At 44.8% G+C, this 22,588-nt stretch overlaps 1 protein-coding gene across 2 annotated transcripts in view; it reads right to left on the reverse strand.

Annotated features, from left to right (window-relative positions):
* Positions 1 to 22,588, reverse strand: part of lrp2a (low density lipoprotein receptor-related protein 2a) — a 390,094-nt gene that overhangs the window by 155,621 nt on the left and 211,885 nt on the right. For both annotated transcript variants that reach the window (XM_085986489.1, XM_085986488.1), the window contains exon 36: positions 4,840 to 5,053. In XM_085986489.1, the coding sequence (XP_085842615.1) occupies positions 4,840 to 5,053 (214 nt within the window). The remainder of the gene's footprint in view (positions 1 to 4,839; positions 5,054 to 22,588) is intronic.

The raw sequence follows: 22,588 nt of genomic DNA on the forward strand, positions 1-22,588 counted from the left end.
TTCCCGCGGGGAAATGCCTCCGATCCACAAATAAAATCCACGCCTACCTGGTGGTCCGGGAGGTGCAGAGATTCATGGTCCTGGGACTCCCCGGGTAGAGGCCCACGCATCTCAGGGGCGCAGGCAGTTCACGAGTGCCCCAGGGATCACGAGGGCCAGACCAACGAATGACAGAGGGGGATCCCCATTCATGCTGATCGGGATTCCGTATGTACAGAAACCCCATAAGCATGAATGGGAATACCCCAAAAAATACACCAAGACATCAAATACATTTTAAGAAACCCATCACAGATTTAAAATTAATTAAAATGGCATTTAATTAAATATTTAAAACAAGCATTACATTTTTTGAAAAATAAATGTACTTGTTTTAAAGGGGCTAAAAATAAACTTACCTGATTTAACAAGTTTTTAAATGTATAAATTGATAACATTTTATTTTTCTGTTTTTTAAAACTTTTACGCTGGTAAAAGCCTTACGCACCCATAGGGGCTGCAAATTACAGCCCAATCTACTTCAGAATTACATTTCTAAGCTTAAAGCCCTCTACAATTAATGCAAGTATAGCAGACAAATGCTTAATATAATAGCAAAATACTGCGGATGCTGGAAATCTGAAATAACAACAGAAAACGCTGGAAAAACTCAGCAAGCCAGGCAGCATCCGTGGAGAGAGAAACAGAGTTAATGTTTCAGGTCTGGGACCCTTCATCAGAACTGGAAAAAGCTGGATATGAAACAGATATTAAGCAGGTGCAGGGACAGAAGGGGAGGAAGGAATTGAAGGAACATACTGTGCTTTTGTGAGAGGCAGGAAAGATAAAATGTTGCAAATGGGAATGGCAAAATCATACAGCATGAAAAATGGGGGCAGGGGTTATAGTTTGAAATTATTGAACTCAATGTTGAGTCCGGCAGGCTGCAAAGTGCCCAATCGAAAGATGAGGTGCTGTTCCTCGAGCTTACGTTGAGCTTCATTAGAACAATGTAATAGGCTGAGGACAGAGAGGTCAGAGTGGGAGTGAAGCGGTGAATTAAAGTGAGAGGCGACCGGAAGCTCGGGGTCACCCTTACGAACTGAACGGAGGTGTTCCGCAAAGCGGTCACCCAATCTGCGTTTAGTCGCCCAGTATAGAGGAGACCACATCGTGAGCAGCGAATACAGTATACTAAATTGCAAGTACAAGTAAATCGCTGTTTCACCTGGAAGGAGTGTTTGGGGCCCTGGACAGTGGGAAGGGAGGAGGTAAAAGGGCATGTGTTGCATCTCCTGCGCTTACACGGGAAGGTGCCAGGCGAAGGGGAAGGGCTGTTAGGGGTGATTGAGGAGTGGACCAGGGTGTCACGGAGGGAGTGGTCCCTTCGGAATGCTGAAAGAGGAGGCGAGAGGAAGAAGCGTTTGGTGGTGGGATCACGTTGGAGGTGGCGGAAATGGCGGAGGATGATCCGTTGAATGTGGAGGCTGGTGGGGTGAAAGGTGAGGACAAGGGGAACCCTATCATGGTTCTGGGAGGGAGGGGAAGGGGTGAGAGCAGAAGTGCGGGAAATGGAACGGACACGGTCAAGGGCCGTGTCAACCATAGTAGAGTGGAATCCTCGGTTGAGGAAAAAGGAAGACATGTCGGAAGCACTGGTATGGAAGGTGGCATCGTCAGAACAGATGCGGCAGAGACGGAGAAACTGGAAGAATGGAATAGAGTCCTTACAGGAAGCGGGGTGGGAGGATGTGTAGTCCAGGTAGCTGTGGGAGTCAGTGGGCTTGTAGTGGATGTTTATCGAAAGCCAATCGCCAGAAATGGAGACGGAGAAGTCAAGGAAGGGAAGAGAAGAGTTGGAGATGGACCATGTGAAGGTGAGGGAAAGGTGGAAATTGGAAGTAAAGTGAATGAACTTATCAAGTTCAGGGCGAGAGCAGGAGACGGCACCGATACAGTCATCAATGTACCGGAAAAAGAGGTGAGGGAGGGGGCCTGAGTAGGACTGGAACAAAGAATGTTCCACATAGCCCATGAAAAGGCAGGCATAGCTAGGGCCCATGCGGGTTCCCATAGCAACTCCTTTAATTTGGAGGAAGTGAGTGGAGTCAGAGGAGAAGTTGTTCAATGTGAGAACAAGTTCAGCCAGGCGGAGGAGGTTGGTGGTGGATGGGGACTGGTTGGGCCTCTGTTCAAGGAAGAAGTGGAGCGCCCTCAGGCCATCCTGGTGGGGGATGGAGGTGTAGAGGGATTGGACGTCCATAGTGAAAAGGAGACGATTGGGGCCAGGAAACTGGAAACAAATGCTTAACATGTTCCTATGGCAGTACTCTAAGGTACTTTAACGGAAACGCCATTTACCTCAAAATAGAGGACATAAGAATATCATGCAAACATGCCAAGCGTTCGTCCACTGATATCACCAACAGTAATTGCTAGTCGATACATACCAACGAAAGGCCACATACGTAAGGAGCATCGAAAAACGGGCAAATTCTAACACATCAATCAAATCAAGGCACTTAAATGACATGTAAGCTGTCAGCAGTTTATAACAATCTAAAGCCAAAGATTAGGCTACTGTCTCATTACATCCAACCTTTTATGATTTAGTACATTACTCAATGCCAGGTTATTTTCAATAGGCAGTTCATAAGAAAAATTCCCATGCAAGACTCGGATTGTAATTTTAAAGATGTCTATCAGCCATGACTTAATTCTGCCTCACCAATTAATGGCACCATACAATTGCACAATGCCCTCTTTCAGACTATGTACATGAGACTGCTGAAGGAGTTGGTTGAAAAGGTAGCAAAAGTTTTAAAGTTTTAAGAAATGACCAACTACAATAAAATTTAAATCTTCCACCACCGGAACATGCAGATTTAATAATTTTTAATAATATCCAACGTTGGTCTCAATAATCCCACCCAATATCCTAATCACCAAAACTTCAAATAAAAACAGAAAATGCTGGAAATACTCAGCAGGTCAGGCAGCAGCTGTGTAGCGAAAAGGTCATCGACCTGAAACGTTAACTCTGTTTCTCTTTCCACAGACGCTGCCTGACCTGCTGAGTATTTCCAGCATTTTCTGTTCTTATTTCAGATTTCCAGCATCCGCAATATTTTCCTTTTGCACCAAAACTTCAATACAGATTTAAGACAGGAAGCTAGTTTCCCATTTACATGATGGTATGTAAATTTAAAGCTGTATTTCTGTAACCGGGAACTGTTGAATAAACCTAAAACAGCACAAATATCTGATAAGAGATCATTGAATATTTGTAAATTACATGTAATCGCATTATGTCAGAGAATTAGCAACAAGTAATAGAAAAATCAATTTGAGCTGATGTCCCTCGATTCAGAATAAATAGATAGAAGCATAGAATCTTACAGGAGGAGGCCATTCGGCCCATCATGCCTGTGCCCAGCTCTTTGAAAGCACTATAAGAACATAAGAAATAGGAGCTGGAGTAGGCCATACAGCCCATTGAGCCTGCTCCACCATTCAATAAGATCATGGCTGAACTTCTAAATCAACTCCACTTTCCCGCCCTATCCCCATATCGCTCGATTCCCTTAGTGCCCAAAAATCTAACAATCTCGGTTTTGAATATAATCAATATAATCCGGAGCCTCCACAGCCCTCTGGGGTAGAGAATTCCAAAGATTCACAATCCTGTGAAGAAATTTCTCCTCATCTCAGTCCTAAATGGCCGACCCCTTATCCTGAGACTATGACCCTTAATTCTAGACTCTTCAGCCAGGGGAAACAGCCTCTCAGATTCTACCGTCAAGCCCTCTAAGAATTTTATGCGTTTCAATGAGATCACCTCTCATTCTTCTAAACTCCAGAGAATATAGGCCCATTCTATTCAATCTTTTCTCATAGGACAACCCTCTCATCCCAGGAATCAATCTCGTGAACTCTTGTTGCACCCCCTCCAAGGCAAGCATATCCTTCCTTAGGTAAGGAGACCAAAACTGGGCACAGTACTCCAGGTGCAGTCTCACCAAAGCCCAAATAATTGCAGCAAGTCTTCCTTACTCTATACTCCAACCCCCCTTGCAATAAAGACTAACATACCACTTGCCTTCCTAATTGATTACTGTGCTTGCATGTTAACTTTCTGTGATTCATGTACATGGAACCCCAAATCCCTCTGAACACCAACATTTACTAACCTCTCACCTTTTAAAAAATATTCTGCTTTTCCATTCTTCCTACCAAAGTGGATAATGTCACACTTCCCCATATTATATTCCATCTGCCACCTTCCTACCCATTCACTTAACCAGTCTCTATCCCTTTGCAGCCCCTTTGCGTCCTCCTCGCAGCTTACATTCCAATTAGTCTCCTGTTTTTTCCCCCCAGCCCTGCATGTTTTTTTCCTTTTCAAGTATTTATCCAATTCCCTTTTGAAAGTCATTATTGAATCCGTTTCCACCACCCTTTCAGGCAGTGCATTCCAGATCACAACAACTCGCTGTGTAAAAGGTTTTAACTCATCTGCTAATGAATCTACACAGCCCACAACATGCGAGTAATTGCAAGTACCACATTAATCCGATGATATATGATGTGCGTAATGTGTTGCATAAACTGACTGTACATCAAAAGTAAATCATTGGTACTTCCTGAGGACTATATAAATGCATGTTTTTGTTTGTCCATTGAGCTGAATATACACAACTATGTTTGATTCATATTAAGATATTAATAATTGAGTTTTAGTTAAAGTAACTGTAGAAATCAAACTATTAGAACAGCTCAGTTTTGCATACTTTACATTTCTCACTCTTGTCGTGTACAGGAAATGTTTTTAATACTCAGCTAATTACAGGTAGTACTCACCGTCTCGGAAGAGAACTTTGAGGCACTTCAGCCCTGCGATATTATTCCTCATTACAACCGCATTTTCACCAGTTGTCTTGTCCACACGCTCAATGACCTCATAATCAGAATCCGTGTAGTAAAGGAAGTTCTCGTATATGGCTAATCCCCATGGATGAGAAAGGTGGCTGACCATAGTCACTCGGTTTAAACCATGTAGATCTCCTCGTTCAATCTATTTGAATATAAAATCAGTAGTTACACATGAATTACAATAATTGTACTTCATGAATGAGCATTATTTATAATACTACCTCTATGGTAATGGCTCTAAATAATCAATCACCAGTGCAAACAGAGGTCAAAAAATCATCAAAGTTACACTGAAGAGACAAACAACAATAAGTTCTTAGCAACACAGGCAGATGTTGGATATGGGAGCACTGGGTTGATGGTGGCAGTCTGTGGGGTGATGAGGTGGTGGCGGTCTGTGGGATGATGAGGTGGGGGGGCGTGGCTGGATGTGGGAGCATTGGGAGGTGGGTTTCAGGATGCCACTAACAAACACAATGATGAGGGTTTTCTCGGTGCCAAATCAGCAGAAGGTGGAAAGGCATGGATGCTCAGCATGGGGAGGATAAAATAGGCAAGAGGCAGCAGGAGATGGCAAGTGGGAGAAGAGGAAGGAGAAAGGTATAGGTGCTCAGGGCAGTGGGGCCTGGTTGCAGCAGAAAAGTAGCAGGAAAAGCAGTGGTAGGGAAACCTGTAGAAACCTGCATTATTTCAAATTATGTATTAAATTTAAATAATAGATTTTTACAGGTCACTGCAGGGTAGACCCTTTTAAGATATCACCACATACATGCCCAACCCAGCCTCAAGCTGCAAGTCGCAGTGCACTCAACCACGGTGCAAAAGCCACAATCCCAGCCACTGATGGACATTGTCTTAAACTATTTTCATTTGTTTTCAGCACCTTTAAAGTCTATTTATTAATTTTAAAAGCACCAAAAGCACTTGAAGAACTTTAAGCCAATTCCCCAATAAAAGTTGGGAATGTAGTTTTTGCCACTGCCAAGGGCAAGATCTCAGAGTTCGAGTCAGTTGTGGGGTCAGGACAGGTAATGCAGCACAGAGGGGTTGTGATACAGTCAACAACAACTTTTATTTATATAGCACCTTTAACATAGTAAAACATCCCAAGGCGCTTCACAGGAGTTTTATAAAACAAAATTTGACACCGAGTTACATAAGGAGAAATTAGGGCAGGTGACCAAAAGCTTGGTCAAAGAAGTAGGTTTTATGGAGCGTCTTAAAGGAGGAAAGAGAGGTAGAGAGGCGGAGAGGTTTAGGGAGGGAATTCCAGAACTTAGGGCCTAGGTAGCTGAAGGCACGGCCACCAATGGTTGAGCGATTAAAATCAGGGATGCTCAAGAGACCAGAATTAGAGGAGTGCAGATATCTCGGGGGGGGGGGGGGGGTTGCTGTGGGGCTGGAGGAGTTTAGAGGTAGGGAGAGGCGAGGCCATGGAGGGACTTAATGACAAGGAGGAGAATTTTAAAATCGAGGCATTGCTTAACCAGGAGCCAATGTAGGTCAGCGAGCACAGAATGATGGGTGAATGGGACTTGGTGTGAATTAGGACATGGGCAGCTGAGTATTGGATGACCTCAAGTTTACATCGGGTAGAACGTGGGAGGCCAGCCAGGAGTGCATTAGAATAGTCAAGTCTAGAAGTAACAAAAGTATGGATGAGGGTTTCAGTGGTAGATGAGCTGAGGCAGGGGTGGAGACGGGCGATGTTACAGAGGTGGAAATAGGCGGTCTTGGGTATGGTGTGGATATGTGGTCAGAAGCTCATTTCAGGGTCAAATATGACACCAAGGTTGCGAACAGTCTGGTTCAGCCTCAGATAGATGCTAGGGAACGGAGTTTGTGGCGGGGACCGAAGACAATGGCTTTGGTCTTCCCAATATTTAGTTGGAGGAAATTTCTGCTCATCCAACAAGTCAGCAAGAGGAAGGGGAAGCAGATAGGTGAGAAGTAGCAGCATATGAAGGGCATGGAGCATTGGACCAGAAGCTCAATTCTAGGAGCTCCAAGAGATGGGTGGCACTGTGGAGAATGGCATCATAATGCCACCTATGTTGGAGATGCAGCTGGGAGATCTCAGAGGTAAGCAAAAGTGATAAAATGTGACAGAAGATGACAAAGGTGCGACAGGAATAACATGTCACGAAGAAGCAATTAAGTGTTACTTGACAGGAAGTATGTGCTTAAATAACACTTAATATATTATAGATAATAGCCCTCTCCTTTGAACACAAGCTTTGAACCAACACTGCAAAACATGAGATTGACAGACATTTCTTTTTGCTTTCATAAATCATAGATAAATTATTTATAGGCCAATAGACAGCTAAAGATCAAACCCATCCAGGACAAAGCAGCCCGCTTGATTGGCACCCCATTCGCCACCTTAAACATTCACTCCCTCCACCACCGGCGTACCGTGGCTGCAGTGTGTACCATCTACAAGATGCACTGCAGCAACTCGCCAAGGTTTCTTCAGCAGCACCTCCCAAACCCGCGACCTCTTCCACCTAGAAGGACAAGGGCAGTAGGGGCATGGGGAACACACCACCTCCAAGTCACACACCATCCTGACTTAGAAGTATATCGCCGATCCTTCATCGTCGCTGGGTCAAAATCCTGGAACTCCCTACCTAACAGCACTGTGGGAGTACCTTCACCACACGGACTGCAGCGGTTTAAGAATGCAGCTCACCAACACCTTCTCAAGGGCAAGTAGGGATGAGCAATAAATGCTGGCCTTGCCAGCGACGCCCACATCCCATTATTTTTTTTTTAAATGTATTTTGAAAAATAACAGTAGCTTTGCTTTTCCTGTTTTACCAATGGACCCATGTTTTCTATATAAGGCAAAAGAGTTTCTAGAAATTGCTACAGTATTAGCAATGTTTCAAGGTTTCCCTGATATACACGGAGGGGAAAATCAAAGTAACCATGAGGCCAGCTGTAACTGAAAAAGAGCACAAAGATTTAACCTGAATCAACAACAACTTGCATTTATATAGCTTTCATAAAATGATACAGCACAGAAGGAGGCCATTTGGCCCATTGTGCCTGTGCTGGCTCTTTGAAAGAGCTACCCAATTAGTCCCATTCCCCTGCAAATTTCTCCCCTTGAAATATTTATCCAATTCCCTTTTGAAAGTTACTATTGAATCTGCTTCCATCATGCTTTCAGGCAGTGCATTCCAGATCATAGAAACATAGAAGATAGGAGTAGGCCATTCGGCTCCTTGAGCCTGTTCTGCCATTTAATCTCATGGCTAATCATCCAAATTCAGTACCCGGTCCCTGCTTTCTCCCCATATCCCTTGATCCCATTAGCCTTAAGAAATATATCTAACTCCTTCTTGAATATATTAATGAATTGGTCTCAACTGCCTTTTGTGGTAGAGAATTCCACAGGTTCACCACTCTCTGGGTGAAGAAATTCCTCCTCATCTCAGTCCTAAATGGCTTACCCCTTATCATTAGACTGTGACCCCTGGTTCTGGACTCCCCCGCAATCGGGAACATCCTTCCTGCATCTAGTCTGTCTAGTCCTGTTAGAATTTTATAAGTTTCAATGAGATCCCCTCTCATTCTTCTAAACTCTAGCGAATATAAGCCTAATCGACCCAATCTCTCCTCATATGTCATTCCTGCCATCCCAGGTATCAGTCTGGTGAATCTTCGCTGCACTCTCTCCATGGCAAGAACATCCTTCCTCAGATAAAGTGACCAAAACTGCACTCAAGGTGTGGTCTCACCAAGGCCCTGTACAACTGCAGCAAGACATCCTTGCTCCTGTACTCAAAACCTCTCACTATGAAGGCCAACATATCATTTGCCTTCTTAACCGCCTGCTGCACCTGCATGCTTACCTTCAGCGACTGGTGCACAAGGACACCCAGGTCTCGTTGCACTTCCCCTTCTCCCAATCTATTGCCGTTCAGATAATAATCTGTCTTCCTGTTTTTGCCACCAAAGTGGATAACCTCGCATTTATCCACATTATACTGCATTTGCTATGCACCTACCCAATCACCCAACCTGTCCAAATCATACTGGAGTTTCTCTGCATCCTCTTCACAGCACACACGCCCATCCAGCTTTCTGTTCTCTGCAAACTTGGAGATATTACATCTAGTTCTCTCGTCTAGATCATTTATATATATTGTGACTAGCTGGGGTCCGAGCACCGATCCCTGCGGTACCCCACTAATCACTGCCTGCCACTCAGAAAAAGACCCGTTTATTCCAATTATTTGCTTCCTGTCTGCCAACCAGTTCTCTATCCAAGACAGTACCTTACCCCGAATCCCGTGAGCTTTAACTTTGCATGGTAATCTCTTATGCGGGACCTTATCGAAAGCCTTCTGAAAGTCCAAATACACCACATCCACTGGTTCTCCCTTATCTATTCTACCAGTTACATCCTCAAAAAATTCCAGTAGATTAGTCGAGCATGATTTACCTTTTGTAAATCCATTTTGACTTTGTCCGATCCTGTCACTGTTTTCCAAGTGCTCTGCTATTACATCTTTTATAATGGACTCTAGCATTTTCCCCACTACTGATGTCAGACTTATCGGTCTATAATTCCCCGTTTTCTCTCTACCACCTTTTTTAAATAGTGGGGTTACATTAGCTATCCTCCAATCCATGGGAACTGTTCCAGAGTCTATAGAATTGTAGAAGATGACCAGCAATGAATCTACTATTTCTAGGGCCACTTCCTGAAGTACCCTAGGATGAAGGTTATCAGGCCCTGGGGATTTATCGGCCTTCAATCCCGTCAATTTCCCTAACACCATTTCCCTACAAATGCTGATTTCATTCAATTCCTCCCTCGCATTAGACTCTATGTTCCCCGACATCTCTGGGAGGTTATTTGTGTCCTCCTTTGTGAAGACAGAACCAAAGTATGTATTTAATTGGTCAGCCATTTCTTTGTTCCCCATTATAAATTCCCCTGATTCTGACTGCAAGGGACCTATGCTTGACTTCACCAATCTATTTATCTTCACATATCTATAGAAGCTTTTACAATCAGTTTTTATGTTCCCTGCAAGCTTACTCTCAATCTATTTCCCCCCTCTTAATTAATCCCTTTGTCCTCCTTTGCTGAATCCTAAACTGCTCCCAATCCTCAGGTTTGCTGCTTTTTCTGGCCAAATTATATGTCCTCTCCTTGGATCTTATGCTATCCCTAATTTCCCTTGTTAGCCACGGTTGAGTCACCTTTTTTGTTTTATTTTTATGCCAAACAGGGATGAACAAATTCTGTAGTTCATCCATGCGATCTTTAAATGTTTGCCATTGCCTATCCATCGTCAACCCTTTAAGTAACATTCCCCAATCCATCCTAGCCAACTCGTGCCTCATACCTTCGTAGTTTCCTTTATTTAAATTCAAGACCCTAGTCTCTGAGTCAACTCCTTCACTCTCCATCTTAATGAAGAATTCTATTATATTATGATCGCTCCTCCCCAAGGGGCCTCACACAACAAGATTGCTAATTAATCCTTTCTCATTACATAATACCCAGTCTAAGATGGCCTGATCTCTAGCTGGTCCCTCGACATATTGGTCCAGGAAACCATCCAGTATACACTCTAGGAATTCCTCCTCCACAGTATTGTTACTAATTTGGTTAGCCCAATCTCTATGTAGATTAAAGTCACCCATGATAACTGCTGTGCCCTTATTGCACGCGTCTCTAATTTCCCGTTTAATGCCATCCCCAACCTCAGCATTACTGTTTGGGGGTCTGTATACAACTCCCACTAATGTATTTCTCAGCTCTGCCCATACAGATTCCACATCATCAGATCTAATATCCTTCCTTACTATTGTGTTAATCTCCTCTTTAACCAGCAATGCTACCCCACCTCCCTTTCCTTTTTTCCTGTCCTTCCTGAATATTGAATACCCCTGGATGCTGAATTCCTAGACTTGGTCATCCTGGAGCCATATCTCCGTAATCCCAATTATATCATATCCGATTACATCTATTTGCGCAGCTAATTCATCCACCTTATTATGAATGCTCCTTGCATTAAGACACAAAGCCTTCAGGCTTGATTTTTTAACACTCTTGGTCCTTTTAGATTTTTATTTACTGTTGCCCTGTTTGATTTACACCCTTGATTTCTCTGCCTTCCACTTTTGCTTTTCTCCTTCCTGTCTTTTGTTTCTATGCTTGCTTCCCTTTCCTCTGTCTCCCTGCACAGGTTCCCAACCCCCTGCCATTTTAGTTTAAACCCTCCCCAACAGCACTAGCAAACACTCCCCCTAGGACATCAGTTCCGGTCCCGCCCAGTTTGTACTGGTCCCACCTCCCCCAGAACCAGTTCCAATGTCCCAGGAATTTGAATCCCTCCCCCTTGCACCATTCCTTTGAAATATCCTTCTATTTCTACTGACTAGCACGTGGCACTGGTAGCAATCCTGAGATTACTACCTTTGAGGACTTATTTTTTAATTTATCTCCTAACTCCCTATATTCAGCTTTTAGGACCTCATCCCGTTTTTTTACCTATATCGTTGGTACCTATACGCACCACAACAACTGGCCATTCACCCTCCCCCTCCAGAATGCCCTGCAGCCGGTCCGAGATATCCTTGACCCTTGCACCATGGAGGCAACATACCATCCGGGAGTCTCGTTTGTGGCCGCAGAAACGCCTATCTATTCCCCTTGCAATAGAATCCCCTATCACTATAGCTCTCCCGCTTTTTTCCCTCCCATCCTGTGCAGCAGGACCACCCATGGTGCCAGGAAGTTGGCTGCTGCTGCCTTTCCCCGATAAGCCATCCCCCTCAACAATATCCAAAGTGGTATATCTGTTTGAAAGGGGGATGGCCACAGGGGACCCCTGCACTACCTGCCTGCGCCTACTACTATAGAAACATGAAGATAGGAGCAGGAGTAGGCCATTTGGCCCCTCGAGCCTGCTCTGCCATTTAATGAGATCATGGCTGATCATCCAAATTCAGTACCCTGTCTATTATGTCCGTGTGTAATTGAGACACGGACTGCAGGAGTTGGGTATAACAGGTCTTCACTGAGTGGAGACAACCTGGAACTACTATGCAAAAGTTACTACACAGGCTTATATACAGGGGTGGTCACTACTGGTATTGCAGTATACAGGGGCTGCAGAATATAGTTCTTTCTGCAAAGTACATACACTACAATTCCTCCCCTTTTAGCTAAACAGTACATAACATTCGATTAATAATTAAATAACATATTTACAATTACAGTTGCTAGATACATTAGTTGAAGTTAAGCAATTTTAAGTTCAGTCTTTGAGGAGGCTTCCTGATTCTGTCTGGATAACGCCTCTTTGGGGTATCAGGTTCTTCTGGCAAAGTTGATTCGGGATCAACGTCGTTATTTGGTTCGTCTGCTTCCAATGTCACCGATTCTGAGGTAGATGCAATTGGTACTTCGGTTTCATCACCAGGTGTATCGGATCGTGGTGTGGAATTGACGTTTTCCAGTGACTCTAGAATCTGGTCAGCATGGCGTCTTACAATGCTCTCTCCAACGTCCACGGTATACATTAGAGGTCCTTGCCGTGTACAGATCGTTCCTGGCTGCCATTTCTCTGTGCGGTAGTCCCGGGCCAAAACTGGTTGACCTATCTTAAAACTCCTGGTCGGCCTTTCATTCATATTCTGAAACTGCCTGTTCTCCACATCTCTTCTGATGTTTGGCTTAACCAAATCCAAGCGGCATCGTAGTCTTCGATTGAAGACCATCATGGCTGGAGTTTGGTTGGTAACCGCATGTGTCGCATTCCGGTAGGCAAACAAGAAGTTGTCCACCTTGTGTTGTAGGGTATGTCTTCATTACACATTGCCTTGATAGCCTTCTTGAATGTTTGAACGAACCTCTCAGCCAATCCATTGGTGGCTGGATGATATGGGGCGGATGTGTAATGCTTAACACCATTGTTCTTTAAGAACCTCCGGAACTCTTCAGACACAAACTGTGGTCCATTGTCGGAGCAAATCTGTTCAGGCAGCCCATTTCTGGCAAATATGGTTCGTAAGACTGTGATAGTTTTTTCTGTGGTGGTTGAGGACATTTTTATTACCTCTGGCCACTTTGAATGTGCATCCACCGCAATTAAAAACAGAGTCCATAAAGGGACCAGCAAAATCAATGTGCACCCTTTGCCATGGAGATGAGGGCCACTCCCATGGATGTAGAGGGGCTTGTGGTGGGGCGTTTTGGACCTTCTGGCATCCTGTACAGCTCTTGGTCATCTCTTCGATTTCTCTATCGATTCCCGGCCACCACACAAACGCTCTGGCTAAGTTCTTAATTTTTAACCCTCCCAGATGACCCTCATGAAGCTCATTGAGCACTCTATCCTTCAATTTGGGTGGAATTGCTACTCTGGATCCACACATCAAGGTTCCTCTGCACACGGACAGCTGTTCTCTTCTCGGCGAGAATGCTGGCAGCAGTGGTTCGCCATGTGCTGGCCATCCCTTCACCGTTAAATCATAGACCCAGGAGAGTGTCGGGTCATTTCGTGTTTCCTTTTCTATGTTTGCATTCGTCACAGGGAGACATTCGACTATGGTCGAGTGGAATATCTCCACTGGATCCACTGCAGGTGCTTCTTCCAACGTCGGCAACGGTAGGCACGACAATCCATCAGCATTCCCATGCTGTTTAGTTCCTTTGTACTCGATGTCATATTGGTGTGCCCCGAGGAAAAGGGACCACCTCTGTAGCCGTTGTGCTGTCATTATCGGTACGCCCTTCTGAGGGTTGAAAATGGAGACAAGAGGTTGATGATCAGTTTGTAGAGTAGATTTCTGACCGTGCAGGTAGTGATTGAACTTCTTCACCCCCCACACCAGGCTGAGGGCCTCTCTGTCAATCTGGGCGTAGTTACGCTCGGCTGAAGTTAACGAGCGTGACACAAAAGCTATCGGCCTCTCTGAACCATCATGGAATTTATGTGACAGTACCGCTCCAATGCTGTAGGGAGACGCATCACACGCCAGTCTTATCGGTAGTGATGGGTTGTAGTGAGCCAATACTTCTCTTGAAGTGATTAGGTCCTTACTCTTCTGAAAGGCCCGCTTACATTCATCGCTCCATTTCCATGTTACTCCAGTTTGTAGTAGGGCGTTCAGTGGGTGCAGGATTGTGGACAAATTCGGCAAAAACTTATGGTAGTAATTCACCAATCCGAGGAATGACCTCAGTTGCGACACATTTTCAGGCGCTGGAGCCTTAACTACCGCTTCAATTTTGTCAGGGGACTTATGTAACCCCTCCATCAATCACGTGGCCACAATACGATATCTGTTTCTTAAAAAACTCGCAGTTGGGGCGATTGGCTCGTAGCCCCTGTTCTCTTAGTCTAGTGAGCACCTGCTCTAGGTTGGCAAGGTGTTCACTGTTATCTTTACCTGTCACTAGGATGTCGTCCAAGTAACACTGAGTCCCCGGAATCCCTTGCAGGACTTGTTCCATCGCTCTTTGCCACATCGCCGGAGCTGATGCTACTCCGAATACCAGTCGATGATACTGGTAAAGACCTTTGTGAGTGTTTATCGTGAGATACTTCCTAGAGGATTCTTCAACCTCCATCTGCAAATATGCTTGTGCTCGGTCAATTTTTGTAAAACGCTTCCCTCCAGATAGTGAGGCGAAAATATCTTCTATCCTCGGGAGAGGATATTGTACTGTGTGAAGGACTGGGTTCACCGTCACCTTGAAGTTCCCACAGATGCGAACCTTCCTTGGCTCCTCAGACTTATTGTTTAACGTTTTCTTCATGACAGGAACGATGGGTGTCGCCCACTCGCTCCAGTCTACCTTAGATAACACGCCTGCATTCTCCTCGACGGCTGGGCGAATTGCATATGGTACTGGTCTTGCTTTGAAAAACTTGGGAATTGCATTCTCTTCTATTTTTATCGAGGCGGTTACGCCTTTAAGAGTTCCCAGTTCTTGTTGAAATACCTCTTTGGCGTTAGCTAAGATTGTTAACAATCGTCCAGGAGTGACGTCGTCATCCTTTTTACCAGCCACCGTCAGTGCCTGAATGGAGTGCCAGTCTAAACTTATCTTTCTGATCCATTCACATCCCAATAACGGTGGTCCACCATCTTGCAGTATGTACAGATACAATTTCTGTATTTCCTTGCCGTTGTATTCGACAGGCACCCTTATTTTTCCTCTGGGGTCTACTTTTTGCCCCGTATACGTCTTCAAGACAATGGATGTCTCTTTCAAGGGTATGTGTGAGAATAGCCGCTCGTAGTCTCGTCGATTCATGACGGTCAGAGCTGATCCTGCATCCAATTCCATTTTGACTTGGGACCCTGCTATCGTGAGGGTGACCCAAATGGTTCGGTGATCCTCTTTTGTGATTACGTTGTGAAGTTTGAGACAGCTTAGTCTCTTGTTCCCGGATTCACTATCGCTCATCTGGTCTTCGGAACTACTGTCCGTCATCTTTTGTACTTTACTGTACTGTTCCTTAGTAGCCTTTTTGTTGTCGTTAGTCTTCTTCCCAGACCTGCAAACTCATGCAATGTGTCCCATCTTTCCGCATTGCCTGCATATTTTGTCCTTGGACCAGCAGTCCTTCTGGTCATGGGTTGTTCTGCCGCAGCGATAACATTTTTCAAATCCCCGTGTCATTTCGTGGGTGCTGTATTCCTATGGCTTTTGCTGTATTTCCGCAGCTCCCCTTGCTGCTGCTTCGTACGATACTGCCACGCTGAAAGCCTTATCTAGCGTCAGCTCTTTCTCTGAGAGTAACCTCTTCTGGGTTCCTTCACTCAGGAGTCCACAGACAAATTTGTCCCGTAGGGTATCTGCCAGTCCTGCTCTGAACTGGCAGTGCTTTGATAGCTTGTGTAGTTCCATAAGGTAATCAGCATTGCTCTCATTTTTATGCTGATTTCTCCTGTGGAATTTAAATCTTTCTGCTATCAGCAGCGGTGTAGGATTTAGGTGTTCCTGTAGGATATCAACAATTTCGTTAAAACTCTTCGCCTTCGGTTTGGCTAGAGTAATCAGGTTCCGCAATAGGCTGTACGTTCTTGCGCCCATTAAGTGTAGTAGTACCGATGCCTTTTTCTCATCGGCTACTTCGTTTGCCTCGCAATATACCTCGACTCTTTCCACATACGTGGTCCAGTCTTCTATTGCATTATCGAAGGCAGTGATATTGCCAGTCTTCGGCATCTTGGAATCTAAGATGGCGCCTCCCGCGCTTTGCCTTCTTCCCCGATTTAACAAAATGGCGCCTCCCGTGCTTTGCCTTCTTCCCCGCTGGATTAAGATGGCGCCTCCCGCGCTTTGTCTTCTCCGCTGCTGCTAGCGCTGTTGCTGGCGTTTTCTGCCTTGATGGCGACGCCCTATGGTCTTCGCGCACTTCCCCCTGCGCTGCTGCTAACGCCGCTCTCCGCGGTTCCCGTAGCAAACTGCAGCTCCTCGCGGCTTTCTGCGCTTCTAATTTTTTTATTATTTCCCCGTCGTCGGATCAACCCTGTGGGACACTTGCCTCCCTCTTCTCGGGTCTGTACGTTGCCCGGCTTCGTAGCACCGGCCGCGCCCTGTGTGCTCCACCCTCTCTCTCTCTCTCTCCTCTTCCCGACAACGCTGCTCGGCCCCATTGAAAAGCCACCCGATCGAGCTCTAGACCGCCGCAGCCCAGGAAGGATCAGTGTACTACCTGCCACCAGCCCGATTAGCTGAAACACCATCGACAGGATAACCAAGCCCCGCTCTCGACAGCCTCTCCTGCAAATCTTCAACTCCGATGAATCAGAGGCGGATGCCCACAGTCGACGCCCGTTTCTTCTGTTCATTTGATTTTTTTTTTTCTTCCTTCTGGCCTCGACCTCTGATAACTTCGCTTCAGGGATGGATCCCCATGAGGTGGTGCAGACTGTAGGTAAGTTCGGAGCTGCTCGTCGCCAGTATTATGTCCGTGTGTAATTGAGACACGGACTGCAGGAGTTGGTTATAACAGGTCTTTACTGAGTGGAGACAACCTGGAACTACTATGCAAAAGTTACTACACAGGCTTATATACAGGGGTGGTCACTACTGGTATTGCAGTATACAGGGGCTGCAGAATATAGTTCCTTCTGCAAAGTACATACACTACACTGTCCCTGCTTTCTCCCCATATCCCTTGATCCCTTTAGCCTTAAGAAATATATCTGCTCTGCCTGGTGGTCACCCATTCCCTTCCTGCCTGTGCAGCCTTTACCTGCGGTGTGACCAACTCCCTAAACGTGCTATCCACGATCTGCTCAGCATCGCGAATGCTCCAGTATGTATCCATTCACAGCTCCAGCGCTGCAATGCGGTCTGTCAGTAGCTGCATAGAACAACTATGCTAACAACTCGCTGCTTAGAAATTATCCCGTGTATCCAAGTCCAGGTAAGGGCAGTGGTCCTAATACCGCCCGAAGGACACCACTGTATACTTCACTCCAGTCTGAAAAACCATTCACTCTTTGCTTTCTGTCTCAGTCAATTTCGTATCCACACAGCCACTGCCCCTTTAAACCCATGGGCTTCAATTTTGCTAACAAGTCTATTATGTGGTACTTTTTGAAACACCTTTTGAAAGTCCATATACACAACATCAACCACACCACCTTCGCCAACCCTTTCCGTTACTTCCTCAAAGAACTCAATCAGGTTAGTAGAACACAATTTTCGTTTAACAAATCCGTCCTGGTTGTCATTCATTAACAACCAGCACGGTTGTTTCCAAGTGACAATTTATTTTGTCTCGAATTATTGTCTCAAAGTTTCCCCACCACTGATGGTAGGCTGACTGGCCTGTTGTTGCTGGGTATATACCTCTCCCCTTTATTGAACAGGGATATAACATTTGCAACCCTCCAGTCCTCTGGTACAGCATCAATATCTAAGGAAGCTTGGAATATTGTGGGCAGAGCCACCGCTATCTCCACCCTTATTTCCCCCAGTAACCTTGGAAGCATCCCATCTGGATTGGGTGACTTTCTATTTTGGGCGCTGCCAACCTTTTAGGTAAAGCCTCTTTATCTATTTTTATCCTATCCAATTTCTCTACTGCCTCCTCCTCGACAGTGGCAGCATCCTCTTCTTTAGTGAAGATAGATGCAAAGTACTCATTTAATACCTCAGCCATGCCCTGTGCCTCCACAAGAAGATTTTCTTTTTGGTCCCTAATCGGCCTTACCCTTCCTTTGACTACCTTTTGCAATTTTATTTTATTCTTTCCTGGGATGTGGGCGTTGCTATGTTTATAAAAGACTTTTGGGTTCCCTTTTATGTTACCCGCTAACCTTTTCTCATACATTCTCTTTGTCCCTCTTATTTCCTTTTTTATTTTCAGTTCTCCTCTGTACTTTCTCTATTCAGCTTGGTTTTCTATTGTATTATGAGCCTGACATTTATCATAAGACTTCTTTTTCTGTTTCAGAATTTGCAGTCCGCATGCCCTGAAGAAAGCTGCCAACAGAGATCTTGCCGGGGGGGGGGGGGGTGGCGGGGGGCATCCACAGCGCAGCCAGTGTCGACGTAGTGAATGACTGACTGTAACTTCAGGATTTCCATGTTGTCGTGGTCCATGTTGGTACCAACGACATAGATAGGACAAGGAAAGAGGTTCTGCTGAGGGAGTATGAGCAGCTAGGGGCCAAATTAAAAAGCAGAACCACAAGGGTAATAATCTCTGGATTACTGCCTGAGCCACGAGCAAATTTGGCTAGGGTAAATAAAATCAGAGAGTTAAATGCGTGGTTCAAAGACTGGTGTGGGAGAAATGGGTTTTGTTTCTTGGGACACTGGCACCAGTACTGGGACAGGAGAGAGCTGTTCCGTTGGGATGGACTTCACTTGGCCAGTGCTGGGACTAGAATCCTGGCGAATCGAATAACTAGGGCTGTAGAGAGGGCTTAAACTAATTAGTGGGGGGGAGGTTTCAAGAGAGCGAAAAATAAAAATGTCAGCGGAGAAGGCAATAGAGCAAGGTAGCAGTGGGGGGCATTATAAACCAGAGCGTGTCAGGAAGGGACAGTATATATAAAGATAAAAGTATAGTAAAGGGGGTAAAAGCAAGAATAAATTGTCACAAAGCATATTTAAAAGTTCTTTATCTGAATGCACGCAGCATTCGTAACAAAATAGATGAGTTGACGGTACAAATAACTACACATGGGTATGATCGGGTGGCCATTATGGAGACATGGCTGCAGGGTGACCATGACTGGGAACTAAACATCCAGGGGTATTTGACTATTAGGAAGGACAGACAGGAAGGAAAGGGAGGTGGGGTGGCCATGTTAATAAAGGATGGAATCACTGCAATAGTGAGAAATGATATTGGGTCAAAGGATCAGGATAATGAAACGGTTTGGGTGGAGATAAGGAATAATAAGGGGAAAAAGTCACTAGTGGGCGTAGTCTATAGGCCTCCTATCAGTTGCAACTCTATTGGTCGGAGTATAAATCAGGAAATAGTTGGGGATTGTAATAAGGGAACAGCTATAATCATGGGGGATTTTAACTTTCATATTGACTGGACAAATCAAATTGGGCAGGGCAGCCTTGAGGAAGAGTTCATAGAGTGCATTAGGGACGGGCTCCTTGAGCAATATGTTACTCAACCAACCAGGGGGCAGGCAATCTTAGATCTGGTCCTGTATAATGAGACAGGATTAATAAAAAATGTCATAGTAAAGGATCCCCTTGGAATGAGTGACCATAACATGGTTGAATTCCAAATTCAGTTGGAAGGTGAGAGAGTTGGATATCAAACCAGTGTACTATGCTTAAAAAAAGGAGACTATGAAGGTATGAGAGCAGAGTTGACTAAAATGGACTGGGAAAATAGATTAAGGTGTAAGACGGTACATGAGCAGTGGTGTACATTCAAGGAGATATTTCACAACTTTCAAGAAAAATATATTCCACTGAGGAAAAAGGGGCGTAAAAGAAAAGACAGCCATCCGTGGCTAAGTAAAGTAATAAAGGATAGTATCCGACTGAAAACAAGGGCATATAAAGTAGCCAAATCTAGTGGGAGGATAGAAGATTGGGAAGCATTTAAAAGCCAGCAAAGAATAACTAAAAGATTAATTAAGAAAGGGAAGATAGATTATGAAAGTAAACTAGCAAAAAATATAAAAACAGATAGCAAGAGTTTCTACAGTTATATAAAAAGAAAAAGAGTGGCTAAAGTGAATGTTGGTCCCTTAGAGGACGAGACCAGGAAATTAATAGTGGGGAACATGGAGATGGCAAAAACGCTGAACAAATATTTTGTATCAGTCTTTACAGTAGAGGACACTAAAAATATCCCAACACTGGACAAACAGGGGGCTATAGGGGGGGAGGAGCTAAACACGATTAAAATCACTAAGGAGATGGTACTCGATAAGATAAAGGGACTTAAGGCGGATAAATCCCCTGGACCTGATGGCTTACATCCTAGGGTCTTGAGAGAAGTAGCGGTAGGGATTGCGGATGCTTTGGTGGTAATTTTCCAAAACTCCCTGGATTCAGGGAAGGTCCCAGCAGATTGGAAAACTGCTAATGTAACGCCCTTATTTAAAAAGGGAAGTAGACAAAAGGCTGGAAACTATAGACCAGTTAGCTTAACATCTGTGGTTGGTAAAATGTTGGAGTCCATTATTAAGGAAGCAGTAACAGGACATTTGGATAAGCATAATTTAATCGGACAGAGTCAACATGGTTTTATGAAGGGGAAGTCCTGTTTGACAAATTTGCTCGAATTCTTTGAGGATGTAACAAACAGGGTGGATAAAGGGGAACCAGTGGATGTGGTGTATTTGGACTTCCAAAAGGCATTTGACAAGGTGCCACACAAAAGATTACTGCACAAGATAAAAAATCACGGGATTGGGGGTAATATACTGGCATGGGTGGAAGATTGGCTATCTAACAGAAAACAGAGAGTTGGGATAACTGGTTCATTCTCGGGTTGGCAATCAGTAGCTAGTGGTGTTCCGCAGGGGTCAGTGCTGGGACCCCAACTCTTTACAATCTATATTAACGATTTGGAGGAGGGGACCAAGTGCAACATATCCAAGTTTGCGGACGATACAAAGATGGGAGGGAAAGCAGTGAGCGAGGAGGACATAAAAAACCTGCAAAAGGACATAGACAGGCTAGATGAGGGGGCAGAAATTTGGCAGATGGAATATAATGTTGGAAAGTGTGAGGTTATGCACTTTGGCAGAAAAAATCAAAGAGCAAGTTATTATCTAAATGGAGAGAAATTGCAAAGTGCTACAGTACAAAGGGATCTGGGGGTCCTGGTACATGAAACACAGAAGGTTAGTATGCAGGTACAGCAGGTGATCAGGAAGGCCAATGGAATCTTGGCTTTTATTGCAAGGGGGATGGAGTATAAAAGCAGGGAAGTCTTGCTTCAGTTATACAGGGTACTGGTGAGGCCACACCTGGAATATTGCATGCAGTTTTGGTTTCCATATTTAAGAAAAGATATACTTGCACTCGAGGCAGTTCAGAGAAGGTTCAGTCGGTTAATTCCGGAGATGAGGGGGGTTGACTTATGAGGAAAGGTTGAGTAGGTTGGGCCTCTACTCATTGGAATTCAGAAGAATGAGAGGCGATCTTACCGAAACATATAAGATTGTGAGGGGGCTTGATCGGGTGGATGCAGTGAGGATGTTTCCACTGATGGGTGAGACTATAACTAGGGGGCATAATCTTAGAATAAGGGGCTGCCGTTTCAAAACTGAGTTGAGGGGAAACTTCTTCACTCAGAGGGTAGTAAATCTATGGAATTTGCTACCTCAGAGAGCTGTGGAAGCTGCGACATTAAATAAATTTAAAATGGAGATAGACAGTTTCCTAGCTAATAAGGGAATTAGGGGTTACGGGGAGCGGGCAGGGAAGTGGACATGAGTCTAGGTTCGGATGAGCCATGATCCTATTGAATGGCGGAGCAGGCCCGAGGGGCCGTATGGCCTACTCCTACTTCTTATGTTCTTATGTTTAGATGCGCATGCGCTACATCCTGAAGTTGCAGTCAGTTTCAAAGGGATAATATTGGCAAATTCCGGCCCTATATCTTTAGTCATCCAGGGAGTTCTAGCTTTGGATGCCTTTCCTTTTGCCCTCATGGGAATGTGTTTAGACTGTACCTAGTCTGTAGAACACTCTCATCTTTGAAGGCCTCTCATTGTTCATTTACTGTTTTACCTGACAATCTTTGATTCCATTCCACCTGGGCCAGATCCCCTTTCAACTCATGAAATTATCTCTCCTCCAATTGAGTATTTTCACATTTGATTGTTCTTTGTCCTTTTCCACAGTTACTCTAAGCCTAATGATATTGCGATTACTGTTTCCCAATGCTCCCCCACTGAAACATGTTCTACATGCCCCATTTCATTCCTCAGAACCAGATCCAGCACGGCTTCCTTCCTCGTTGGGCTGGAAACATACTGATCCCTCCATTCGCCATTTCTCAAACCTCTCCATGGCCTCGCCCCTCCCCATCTCTGTAACCTCCTCGAGCCCTACAACCAATGTTCCCTTTAACTTTTTTTTCCGGTGCGCGGCCCCTTTAACAGGCTGCACGGCCCATTCAAATTCCCGCGCATGCGCAGTTTTTTCTATTGTAAAGCAGGCAAGCAGCCTGCACGGGAG

This window comes from Somniosus microcephalus, chromosome 4 (assembly GCF_052327205.1).
Source record: "Somniosus microcephalus isolate GS21.2 chromosome 4, FLI_Smic_1.0, whole genome shotgun sequence".
NCBI lineage: Eukaryota > Metazoa > Chordata > Chondrichthyes > Squaliformes > Somniosidae > Somniosus > Somniosus microcephalus.